The 13514-nt window shown below is 37.7% G+C and overlaps 1 protein-coding gene across 1 annotated transcript; it reads left to right on the forward strand.

Moving 5' to 3' along the window:
- The first annotated feature begins 3924 nt into the window (after positions 1–3924).
- LOC117302543 (63 kDa sperm flagellar membrane protein-like) lies at positions 3925–8959 on the forward strand. Its single transcript, XM_033786518.1, has 5 exons — positions 3925–3970; positions 4782–4811; positions 6132–6226; positions 6748–6864; positions 7954–8959. Exons 1-5 carry the CDS (start codon positions 3925–3927, stop codon positions 8302–8304), a joined length of 639 nt encoding a protein of 212 aa, XP_033642409.1. The 3' UTR covers positions 8305–8959.
- The last annotated feature ends 4555 nt before the right edge of the window (positions 8960–13514 follow it).

Raw genomic sequence — 13514 nt, forward strand, 5'->3', positions numbered from 1 at the left:
TTACTTAAAAAATACATTGGCAATGTGATGATCTAACGAGCCCATTGATTATTTAAAGTATACTACAACAAAAGCCCTGGTGTATTTCCTGCAAAAAATGTTTACCCGTAACCTTTAAAACCATCGTTGCTTATTTTGAATGTATAAATTTATTAATTGATTTACCATCCCTTCAGCTCCCACTGCTGTACAGTTTCATTCCTAAGAAGCAACAAGCATTATGTTTGCATGCGGCAATGTTCCGCATTAAAGTTGATCTTCGTTTTTTTATTTATTTTTTATTTTTTAATGACTTAGAGTGTCTCTTTTTATGAAAAGGTCTAAAGTCCTCAGCGTTATTATGTCATGGTATGAAGACATTGTATCTAACACTGATCATTCCTCCCTTGCTAATTATGATGGTGTGTATAACACACTTGCAGACAAATTTTAGATTAATATTATGAATCTACACTAATTAAGTGTTATAAATTAGTTTCGTAACATAATCTACAGTTGGGTTAGACTCATTACAAACTTAGTAAATAGTTCAACTTGAAAACTACTGTCTTTCTAAAATAAAATGAAACGAAACACGGTAACTTCAAGGCAATGGTCTGCTAGATGAATGACGATGGTGGAATGGTTCGGGATTTGTTTTTTGTTTTTGATCACAGACTTTATCCAGGGAAACAATGGCTGAATGGAAATAATTGTTTCTATTGCACCACTGGTTATCGGACAAACAACTTGGTTAACTGCCAAGCTGCACGATGTTCCGAACGGCTTGACACAAAACACTTGTTATTCCTGTTTGGCAAGGAACGATTCTTTAAAGAGCCAATAAAGGATTATCTCAATATATGTCAACTTTTACCTTGTTATGGCCAAATAGACATCGCAGATACCGGTTAATAACCATTTTACTCTCAACATTTGCATTTAGTAATAAATAACTCGAGTCAAAAATGCACCCGGCCGCGCGGCTTCTGAGCCGAGAGTCAAAAACGGCTTATCTTTTATATGACCCTGGACGCCAGTGACAATTGTCCCCTATTGGTTTTGAACACAGTGCTCCAGCTTTGGCATTTCCACACCAAATAGCCGCCACTGACGTCACGATTCCTTTGTCGCGCGGGCTTGTTTGACCCCACGTTTTTCAGAAATTTGGCTTGGAGCGGTCTGGAGAAAAACCCATGTTTAACGTGAGGTAAGAGACTCGTTATATTTGTTATGTTTCCTGGATGGACTGCAGCTGTTAGAAACAGTAATATCTATATATTTGAGATCATCCTTTATTGGCTGTTTAACTATAAAACCTTTCCATCATTGACCATTTTCTGAATTCTCATGGAAATTGCACAATATCTCTAAGTGGTTTTGAAAGTGTGCATGGTGGAATTATAATTAAGAAAGGTTCGCAGTAATTCACATCAATCACAATCTAATTACCCCTCTGTACCCACATGCTAAGGGCATGTGCTTCTCATCAGTTGCTGGTCCCCGGTGCTGAAACTCTCTATGTCAATTAAGTGTAAATTAAAGTCACATAATTAGGCTTTCCTCTCGTTTATACCATGTTTTTACAAACAAATGTCTTACCGTTTTGTAGCGTTCTTTAGCAGTATTTTGATTGTTTGGATAGTGCGCTATAATTCCTACTTATTTTTTTCATAATTCATTAATGTTTAGATGGTAAATGTAGTTGTCATCAGCTGATCTTTTCTGATGAATTGGACTATTTCCTATTAGATAGGAGTCGTGGTTACTACAAAATATACGACACGTTATTTGTAAGAGAATGTACAAATTAATTACATAATGTAAGTACATCTGATGTAAGGTTAGGGACCAGTTTCAGAGCTCTGTCTACTGCAGGAACCAGCGTTTGTGGTGGCCCATCTTTGTATTTAAACTATTTTTCTGACGTCACTCTATTGTTCAGAGTGTAGATTATTTGTACGACTCTTCACTTAACTGCATAGATTCGTTCGGATCTACAGTTAAATGTTCGTACCATAATCTCCAGTTCAGTGTAGACTCATTACACACTTAAGTAAATAGTTCAATCTGAAAATTTACTGTCTTTCCAAACGGACAGATAGCATTAAATGCAACGAAACATATATAGGCGGAAATATTGTATCTTTCAATTTACAAACCTATTTTCCAGTTTAAAAACAATAACTTTTAGAACACGAAATTAGATAAACTAACTAAAGTGTAGATGCAAGACTACAATGTACTCGCCTTCGGCTCGTACATTCTATTCATGATTCCGTAAGCGCCGATTATTTGCTTACAGTAAGCAGAACCATGAAATTGTCCGCAAATTGGAGGGGAAGCTGTTGAGAGGAAAGCATGGACCCCTTAGTTACGCCACTAGTTTCATTAAGTGTATTTGACCAGTTTCCATTAATTCCAATTCCCAATATCTATTTTAAAGGTCATGAACATATCCCGGTATTGATATTATGTGAATATACGAATGCCATTTCCAGCGTGTATATTCTGCTGGCCATTTCCTTATACAGGAAAAGCAATTTAGATCAACATTACAAACATTTGGTAAACTTCCAACATGCCATGTTATAAGTTGGCCTTAGTTTCCTGGTGATTTGTTTTCATTATTTATAGGCCCAAACCAGTGAATGGAATAATGTTTTATGGAGAAGTAGAAGTGTAAACAGGAGAAAAGTGTTATTATACACTGAAAATACTGTACTCAGGAACAAGGTTTTAAATAAACTATTTGTACGTTTATATTGTTATAAAAAAACAAACATCATGAGTTTAACGTTGACTTGTTTGTTTTTATTTTGAGGATGGTCATTGTGTTGAATGTGTACGAAAATTCAACCCTCTATAGAGGGTGCAACCAGTTAAATAGCAGACAATCAACTGTGACGAGCCTTAATTTCTAAATGCCCTGTGAAATGTATGTCAATGACATAATTTAGGCCTATACGGGCCGTTTATACTTTTAGTTATTTTTTAAACAGAATATTCAATTTGTTTGATGTGGTTATTGACTCAATAGGAGACTTTCTGTGACGATAGGTGGCAGCAGACTTACCGGGTAAATCCATTGTTCTCAGAATTATGCGCATGTTCAGATTTACGTAAACTTAATGGAAATTGCTCGGTAAATCTGCTGCCACCTAGCATTGGAAAATCTCCCATTGTTTTTCAGTTCGGGTAAGCTATAACCCCAAGCGTACAGGACCACCTTTTCCATGGATCGCTATATTTTGAATATATTTTGAATAAAGAATTGTGTATTATTGATTAATGCGGGGTGACCTTGAGGGACCAATTATACACAATAGAAATTGAGTCTGAAGCTTAGGTTTGTCGTTGCACTTGTATTTTATTGTCCTCGGAATGCTGCGAGGCCTCGAAAAGAATAATAGTTTTAAATATTTGTTATTAATTGCATGTAATTGCTGTGTTGCTTTTATCTAGTGTGTGGTAGGCCACTGATGATCTCCCGTATATCCGCTTGTCACTGCATAATACAGTCACTAAACAAAACAAAATGGATGGGGGTGTGTACAAATCCGTTTTAAATTAAACGAAAATGTGTAATCTGCGTGACCCCCCCCCCCCCTGCACGCTACTTTACGCGCAGGGAAACTGGATAGATGGCTGAACCACAGATTGGCTGAACGGATAATTGCAGTGCGCTCTTTTATACGCGCTCTTTACGCACTGGAATGCACGTTTCTATAACCTGCGCCATGAAACGTACTTAATGTTCAACGCGAGCGCCCTTTATTGTAAACGCGCGTAATTCAAATAGTGTTCGTCACGCACACTGTGTCAAGACTTGTAAATTCGAACCTAAAACAAATTACAAGGAAGGGGCAGGGGTTATCAAACCAGACCATATTGTGCGATTATCGCACCCTTTTTTACAGGAAGAGAAACAGTATCTGTTACAAGATGGAGTTTGTTCGTTGGAAAGTTTTGTTCGGTTTTACAGTATCTGGTAAGTAATTTTTATATAATATATTCATCTCTTTGTTTGAGCTAAATGAGTATACGATCGTGGTCATCAGTAGGCCTATCATCAGAGTTGAAAATCTTGTTAATTATTGTATATTTGGTTTGCGGTAACACCATGATTGTGTGTACCTACTTGCCAGGTAGAGTTGTTCTTAGAGAACTGTCTTGCTTTATTCTACATGTTAATCATATTAATAATGGGATTAGCCTACTGCTAGCTATGGGACCTTTATAGTATCTCTTTCTTAGATGTTGACGGAGGGACAAAACATGCAAGCCCCGGTTGCTATTATATAAAGACTCAGTCTCGGACTATGTACGTTCGTTGGTCCAAGAAAAGTTTGAAAGTTTGAAAGTGAAAGTCGTGTTTGTAAGTTCTTTAAGCCTTGCAGAATTAAGCCGAATTTCTTGTTTCCTTGTTGAAGTTCCTGTAATGTACTTGTTCATTGATTCCTCATTGGGCCTAGGCCTACTCGAAAATCTAATAAAACAGTTCTGTATTTCTTTATAGATGGGACTATGCATTTATTTTCAATATGGTTCCATGCCTACATGTGTTAAAGTTTAAAACAATGTAAATTACATTGTTTTGTGTCTTGATGTGCCATTATCTGACAAAGTTTATCTGCCCAAAGTGTTGTAGGCTGTATGCATAGCTGAAGTACTTTGCAAAGTAATCGAAACGAGAGAGTTGAACTCTGTGTTTTGTTTAGTTAATTTTGTTGACTCCAATAATACTTAATAATAATAGGCCTGCGTGACTATTACAGTTTTGTTTTGACTTTTTCTTGCAGTTTCAATTTTGGTGCAACTCTGCCCAACCGGTAAGTCCAAATTATGTTCAGTTTCATTCTATCCAGTCATCTAATGTACTGAGTTAGCTGCAAAGTGATAATATTGTGTTAGTTAAAAAAAATATGTAAAGAGCTGTGGGGTACCACGACTATTTTCATTCGGACTATACGACGTGTGAGCTAATGATAAGGGATTGTTTTATCAAACAAGGAATGTCTCTTTGTTGTTGCTCGTTTTCATTTTGGCGGGGAGGGGGGGGGGGGGGGGGAGTCAAGCGTTGGGGTGACAAGTGGTGGCAGTGGTGGGGCGGGGTAGCTCAACCCATCTGGTTACACAATGGTGAAAGGGTCCCTGAAGCACCTTGCAAAGGTCGTTTATGTTAAGAGTTTCACTTTCTGATTCAAACTTGAAGTAAAAGTTGCGTGTTTGTTTGTTTTCATTATTATAGTTTACATTACAGTCACCAGTATTATTTTCCTGAGTTCAATATCAAATAGTGATAAAGAAGACATTGATGTGAAAACAATGTTTTAAATAAAATTTTCGCTTTTACTTTGGATTGTTTTTGTTTCGCTCAGTGTATTTGATTGGTAATAACAAAGTAACTGACGATGTTTTACTTTCTACTTATCTTAAATAAAGGGTCACTTGCGTCAACTACTGATGGTAAGTAATTGAGGAACACTTTTTGAGTAGTGTATAAATGTTCGTATTGTACAATCGGGAGAACAAAATTGTTTTCATGGCCTTTTTGCAGCAGTTTAGACTTTCAACAAGTCTGCCGTGTGTTCGAAAAGCATACGTGTAAAGCAAAAAGCAGTCTCGATTATTAGAAAATCCGATTGCTGTAGTGGGTTTATAACCTGCATTCAGCCCTACTGTCAGTATACAATTGTTGCACGCTGTGACGGGGTCTGTGACGTTTGTACACCCGAGGGTGCCATTTTCCCCTGAGGGTGTACAATCCATGGGTTTTAAAACCATGACACCCACAGCGTGCAATAATTGTTTTGTTAAAACCTTGGTAACATTAATATTCCTCTTCTCGAAAATCTGTTGTTATCTTCAAACATTATTACGACAACAAGAAACAAATCCTGACTGGTCCCTCGAACACGCTGGTGTTTCGTACAGCGCTGGAAATCGACCAACACGGGAACAATCAAGGTGATGTACACCGTGTACATCACTTTTCATGTTACCCGACCCCCGAGCCATCTAACATGCGTTTTTGTTGCACGTCGCGTGATTGGTTCTCGACCAAATAAACTTCACAGTTTCTTACCGAAGTATAACAGTAGCTCATGTCAATGTGTTATTTATTTATTTATTTATTTATTTATGTTCAGCCCCTCCCCCTGTCATTCTGGGTGTGGGAAATACTGATGTGTCATGCTACACATGCGACAATGAACCAGACAATGACCGATGTAATGGCGCCCACGTAAGTTTCCATTCAACTGGTTTTAAAACTGAAGGCGTTAGTACGCAGTTTCTTCATGCTCCTGCGGGAGACTTTTTATCCGCAGTTTTTGGGGGAGTAATCATTACACCTGATGAGTTCTAATGAAGCTGCTTCCCATTGTAGTCAAGTCCTTTCAGAGGGTCATGATCACAAAAGGTTTGCTTTATTTAAAAATTGATGTATAGTAGTCATCCACAGATGTGAACTGACCGCTTGGTCAAAACTAAAATGATTAATTATGTCAAATTTCGTTCAGAGAAAACAGTATTATATTCTACAATTCTATGGTCGGTGAAACCTCAGCCATGCAACTTTCATCAAGTTGTATGTATAAGGGTAACACGATGAACAAACTTACCATATAACAGTTTATGTTCAGTCAATGGATTATCCTCAAAGTCATCAATTGCCGGTGCACCATAAAGTGAAGCCATATATTTCTAATCTGGTAGTAAGTAACCCACAGCGTGTTTTCATTCATTCATTTATGTTATCTATAGCTTGGAGAAAACGGCACTTTGACAAAATGTGAAACTGAGCGTTCCAATTGCTTCAACACTATTAAGATGAATGCTGGTGGAGATGGATACTCACTTTGGAAAGGATGCATGGATTTCGTAAGTCCCTACCTATGTTAAATGCACCCCTCCCATTTCGACTTTCTCACAGCGTGTGACCACAAGTCTAAGATTGTGGTGATGTGCCACAATCGCATTTGGTGTCACCATCGTCGGTTTACCCCGATATCTTCATGTCTGTCGTACATAAGGCCTCCTACCTCCATGAAACGGGACATTTATTAGGATATGGGCTGAATGTTGTAGTTGTCACCCAACTTTGTGAGAAGCACTGACATTGAATCGTGTGTCCGTAACAGGGGTGGAAAGAAACATTATCGGAGAAAGAGCGTTAGCAATATTATTAATACCGAAAAGTTCGATTAGGCCAATAATTATTAGTCCTATTATTATTATTATTAAAACAAATCGATTCGTAAGTCATATAGGAAGAACAACATGTCTGTTGGGGTAATTTTTGCAACTAAACAAGTTGTGACATGAATGGTGTTGTAACAGGGTGATTTCATCGCTACGGCATTCAGTAACAGGGTGATTTCATCGCTACGGCATTCAGTAAAACTGTAAAGGCGCACAACTCTGGATACAACCTTGTATCTCGTCCAATGAGTGTCGTGAGCGTGTAACCAAGTGCATCAGACACAAGTTAAGGTGTTGTCAGAGTGTGGGTCCGAGTCCAGGGTATGACACTTGTGTCCTTATAAACAAGATGCTGATATTATTAACGTTATTGTTTCAGGCATGGTTGGCTGCAGGTTTCATTGCATGTATAAACTCAAGCAAGGCTCTAAGTGGGTTCTATCTTGGCAAGTTTGTTATGTTGGCCACTTGGAGCCCGTCAACCTGTCGTAACCATGGTTCATACTCTACTTTGTAACTCTTTCCATGGGCTCAACAAAGACATAACATGGCCCAGTCAAGTTCGATTTGTTATTTTGATGAAAGTATTTCAGTTGTTTAACTTCTGTATGTTAACAGATCTGCAGTCACTTGACAAAAAGGGTTACCACATGGGTACGGTTCTGTATTAAAACCATTTATACTGTACCCTAGTATTCAATGTATATCGTCCCCTCCACAGTTGGCACTTTTTAATATCATGGATGTTTTTGTTTCAAACTTTCCTAGGACGAGTGCTACGATGAATATTACAAGATGGTCGGCGACCCAATTAAAGGAGCCAATTGCGTCCGGTATACTTTTTTCGGCGATGATCCGCCACCAGGTGGCGAGGAATGCTTCTCCTGCTGCTTCGCCTTCGAGGGTGAATCCCAGACTGGTTGCAACAGTATTCCCGGTGCACCTTTTATGCCTTTGCCAGACCCCAACAACTGGGACCCTGCAACTGACAAATGGTATGGACACGGTGCTGATGAGTTCACTTCGCCAGCGCCACCAGGCGGTGCTGAAATGACAGCCCGCCCTTTGGCGGCAGTAACAGCACTCACTCTCTTCTTTTTATCCAGCATGCTCGCCTAACCACCAATCAGCACATTAATTTACGATTAAAAACAACCTCCATTGCCTCATGGAGCTTTCTAAGAGTCCTCCAAAAGTTCAAGCACTTATCATTTTTTTTTTTTTTCTCTCTTTTTTTCAACTCACCGCTGACACAAACTGTTTAATATTCATTTTACGTATTTTCATTAAATTTGACACAACAGTTTAGGTAAAGCATAATACATTTCAGCATCGTAAGTGTTCGTAATGCATGTATAACTATTCAGACGTTACAAAAATGTCATGTATAATCAACTTGAAAATAAATCGGAAAGAAATTAGATGACCAAAAAGACCAGTCAGTTCATTGCGAATGTTATTTTACTCACATTTTTGACACAAAAGGGTAAAGGGGTAAATAATATAGGATTTACATTGTAAGTTTTAAATAAAACATTAGCAGACAATATTGCAAAACTATTTGCAATGAAATTTAGAGTAAATTAGTATTAACAGCAACATTCATTGTTGTTATATTATGCAAAAATGCACAAAACTTTAACAAGACGTACCAAAAATCCCATTGGGAAAGTAGTAAAAATACACAACTTGTTGATAATCTGGACCCAATTTCATAGCGCTGCTTAATTTTTCGTGCATACTGTAGCACAAAAATTTGCTACGGTGCAAGCGTATTTCACAGGTTAGCAGAAAAATTGGGCGGCCATATTGTGCGTTTACCATGGATTTGCATTGTGACGTTATTTTATTTTCGTGCACTAAGCACCGGAAGGTAAGCATGAATTTTCGTGTGCTTACGGTTAGCAGCGATATGAAATGGAAATCGCACAGTGAGCACAACATCGACCGCTATGACATTGGGCCCTGATCTTGGAGTACGTAAAACAGCGAAAGGCTCTAGGAAAGTCTACATACACGTATATCAACCATATCAGTCAAGCTGTACAACAAAGCTTCGAATGACGCTTTGGAATACAAAGCTGAAAGTTACAAGCCAAAGTACAATCACTGAAAATAAAATAAAATAATTTTCGATATCGCATTATCTTGTAGTTTGTTGAAATTTGTTGTTTAATTTCCGTAGTAGAATTTCAGCAGTTTTGTGGAGCAATGCAAATGACGTCACAGTCCGAGGTTCGCAATAACTCAAAAACGCCAGATTGATGGTGAGTTGGGCCCAATTTTATATAGCTGCTTATAAAGCAGAATATATTGCTTAACAATTTTCTGCTAGCACAATTGAGCATGCATGATACAAGTAAGAAATTGTGCACAAGACATGGTATTTTGGCTTATAATCGTGTTCTGGTAAGCATAATTATTTGCCGCTTGATCGCTTTTTGTGCTTTAGCAACTCAATGGAATTGGGGCCCTGGTTCTTAGTTTACTGAAGGGCCATAAACAATTAGAACAACAACACTAGGACCCCACGAACCCGATGACTTGACGCTAATAGGAGACTTTCCAACGCTAGGCGGCAGCAGACATACCGGGTAAATTTCCATAGACCTTATTGCAGATAGCGATTTTGAACAACTGCGCATGTGCGCGCAAAGGACTGTGGGAAAAATTTGGCACCTCGCTCAAAAAAGTAAACAACGTTCAACGTTCGTACACGATCGATCGGTTTGCAAAATGGATGTGGCAGGAGTGAACGAGAAAGAGCTGATTGATAGAATAAATAGTTCTGGCATAGACGAACTAAGGTAATCTTTAGCTAAAGTGAATGTGCCAAGACACAGTAGTTAAAGACAAACTCCAAAGGCGACATTTTTTCGCGATAAAATTACTGTTTTTAGGTTTGCCCGTCTACGTCTGTAGGGCGTCGGAAGACTGACATTGACAAGGTCAATGGCGAAAAGTTGCAACACGGATCAGTGACCCTCCCGCAACCATCAGTCACCCTCGAAGGATCGGAAATAACAACCAAAACTTCCCACCAGTGACTCCGATTTGTGCTGATAAATACTTCGACAAAAGCATGGACGACCTCCATGACAAAAGTAAGACATTTTGTTCTGTTACAAAACAGAGAAACATTGCCAAGGTCATGATGATCGAGGACTGTCATGACTGTTTTACAAAAAATAAAAACATTTCTTATTCCTGGTCTAGATAGAGTCTAGATATAGCTCTGTGGATAAAGCCCATCAATGGTTACATTGTCTTGATTCGATTGTATCTGTAATTGTACGCCACTAATCAGCAATGACGTGGACGTAAATAGAATAGCTTGGTAGTTGTACATTTTTAAAACTTTATGTGGCAGATGATACTTTTTCCTTATTTCTCACACCATCAACTTTTTAGGTCTACCACTGATATGGTTCAAAATTAAAGTGACCAAAAGTGACTAAGTAATTGTGGTTTATACTTAAATTTATTAATATAAATCTATTTCTACCTCCATGGTTATACCGTAGATCATGACATGACAAGTACGACAAGGTTCTGGTGTAGGTCCTAGCATACTTCTAGTTTCTAGAACTTAGAGTCCTAGCATAAACATTTTTTATTCAAGGGTTCAGTTTATACAAGTTTGATGTACACGTATTGTACGAACATGATTCTGTGCATAATATAATTACATACTTTGTGCTTTGTTTTGTGCATGTATTACAAAAATGATACTTTTAGTACACTGTACCATAAAGCATCAAGTTGGAAGCTTTATTGTTAGACCCTACTGGTACTGTAATAATGGTATGTTTGTTATGTCTATAATGTTATCATATGATATGAGACTATGAGTTTTTGTAGGTTTGGAATTTGAAAAGCAAGGACTAGGTCACATGAGCGAAACCCTTCTTAAGGTAGGAATTTGAAAAAAGAATATAACTTCTTTTAAATTTTTGTTTTCAAATAAGTTTGATTTATTCAATAAAAAAAATAGATTCTGCATTGGGCATCTTCGAAAAATAAATCCTTTTGGTTTTACTTGGAAATTGTTACCATTTAACTTTATTATTTTGGGGCAACTATCCCAATTAATACATTTTTGGTTATGATAGACTAATAAAAAGCCATATTGAGAAGACTATTTATACAGTAACTCGCTTTTATATTCTTTATAAATAATCTATATTTGTACATCTGTTAAACCCGATTCTAAACTTATATACTGATAGGTCTCATTTTGTAGTTTAAGTGGGTGAAAAGTCATTTCAAACCTTGCCATCAAAGAAGAAGTATTGTGAGCACTTAAATGTGATTCTCTGCCAACTCTGCATCTTCAAAATTTGGATTTAAATTAACAAGTAAGTAGACTGGCACTGTGGTCAGGTGGTTCAGGGCCCACTAATAATGGGTTCACAGTACTGCCAGAGGCAATTTGTTATGTATTAAGCTGTCTCATGACTTCACAAAGCCATTATTAAAACAATTGATATTTATTAAGCTGCAGCCACCTTTGGCAAACATGTCATGCATGTCAGAGTCCTTGTTCACAAAAAGACTCTAGAAGAGGGGTCAGACTATCTGCTACACCCACAGGTTGGAATGGAATCTAAAGATGACTGTGCCATGATAAAACTGCAGCTATGTATAAAACCTATGACAAACTCTAGTTTGTGTTTGCTACATCATGCATGTTGTGAATTTAATTCCTGGGGTTGGTGTGAAAACAATTGTTCACAATCTAACCAGCATCTGTAATTATTTGACCCATTTTATGGTGAGAGTTTAAAGGTTTCATTGATAGCTGTGGGTACACATAATTTAACTCTTGCTGAAAATAAATCCAAACCTGTCACACTTTTTGTTCCATATATTTGTTTACAAACAATTTTTTATTTACAATTTCCATCCTTTAATTTTTTTTCTTCAAATATTTAAATTGGTAATATTAACTTTATAACACACTTGGTATTTTCATGGCCCCTTAAAAACACTTACATTGCAGTTTACTTTACTCAATTATTATCTACCCTTGTTTGCCTCAGGTATTGTTCATGTTGACTGTACTGAGGCGGTTAACTACAACCCTCTAGATCTTTGCAATTGCAACCCTTGGTATTATTTAAATCTTTGCATTATGAAGTATTATTGTATGATTTAAGTAACCAGAATAAATGAAGCTTTCAACTCTGCAAGACAGTGGAAATGGACGTTTGGACAGTGTTATTGTTTGTATTGTACACTTCTACTTTCTCTGAGAATTGTAGCCTACAACCGCAGGACGCCACGCACAGGCATATTAAGAAGCACTTGCGATACCTTTAGGTGTTTTCAAAGCCCAACAGCCGACAGAACGCTTGCGTCACAGTTCACTCTGCAATTAACATTTATCTTTTCATCGCCAATTTACGTGTCATCAGTCAAAAATGGCCTCAAGAGCATGAAGACACACACACACACACAGCCTTTAGTCAATTCAGAAGATGGTCAATGAGCTCTCCTGCAGCAAAAGAAGTAGGATGTGGTTGGTCGAGTCCACAAAACAACAGTACAGATCACATCTTTGGAGTGAACACAGAACTGGGAGAATAACTGCTTCCAATATGAGTGCTGTCACGAAGCATGTTGATGCACAAGTAATTATCTGAATGATAGAGCAGACAAAAACTAAGGGAATAAATGAGTGGTTACAAGTTCTTAAAAAGGCGTTTAAAACAGGCAGGGTCGTAGTCGTTCAGCCCTTGTTCCTCTTTTACCTATCTTACTTGATGACCTGACATGTGTTGCATTTTAATGACTGAGACAATTTTCGGATGCACTGTGTGGTGTGTGCGTAGTTAGTCTTGGTGCAAGCCTTTCTTGTTTTGCTTTCATACCCAGCGCGGCCAACTCACAAACATCGCCCGTATCGGTGAAACATCTAGCACCAAGACCAGCACATATTATGCATAAACATATCCGAAAACAATCGGTTATAAACAGCTCCAGCTGGTCTTTATCACTCGTTAACTTTAAACACCCTGACCCCACGTGAAGCGCTTTCCACCACAACAGGAATGCAGATAGCGAAACTGATTGAGGCATTTATGAATGATTTGCCTTGTAAATCATAACCAAACACTCTGCCCTGAAAGTCAGTCATGACTAATATGACTATGAGCAAATTAATGAGCAGTATCATTATCAGAATATTGATATTATATAAAAAAAATATAATATCAATATCTGTTATCTCTAAAAAATGTTGAGGAATATATAATTGAATAGGCCTATGTTTCTTTTTTAGTTTCTACCACCAATCACTCATAAATCTAGCCTATACAATACTCAAG

Source organism: Asterias rubens, chromosome 18, assembly GCF_902459465.1.
Source record: "Asterias rubens chromosome 18, eAstRub1.3, whole genome shotgun sequence".
NCBI classification, from domain to species: domain Eukaryota; kingdom Metazoa; phylum Echinodermata; class Asteroidea; order Forcipulatida; family Asteriidae; genus Asterias; species Asterias rubens.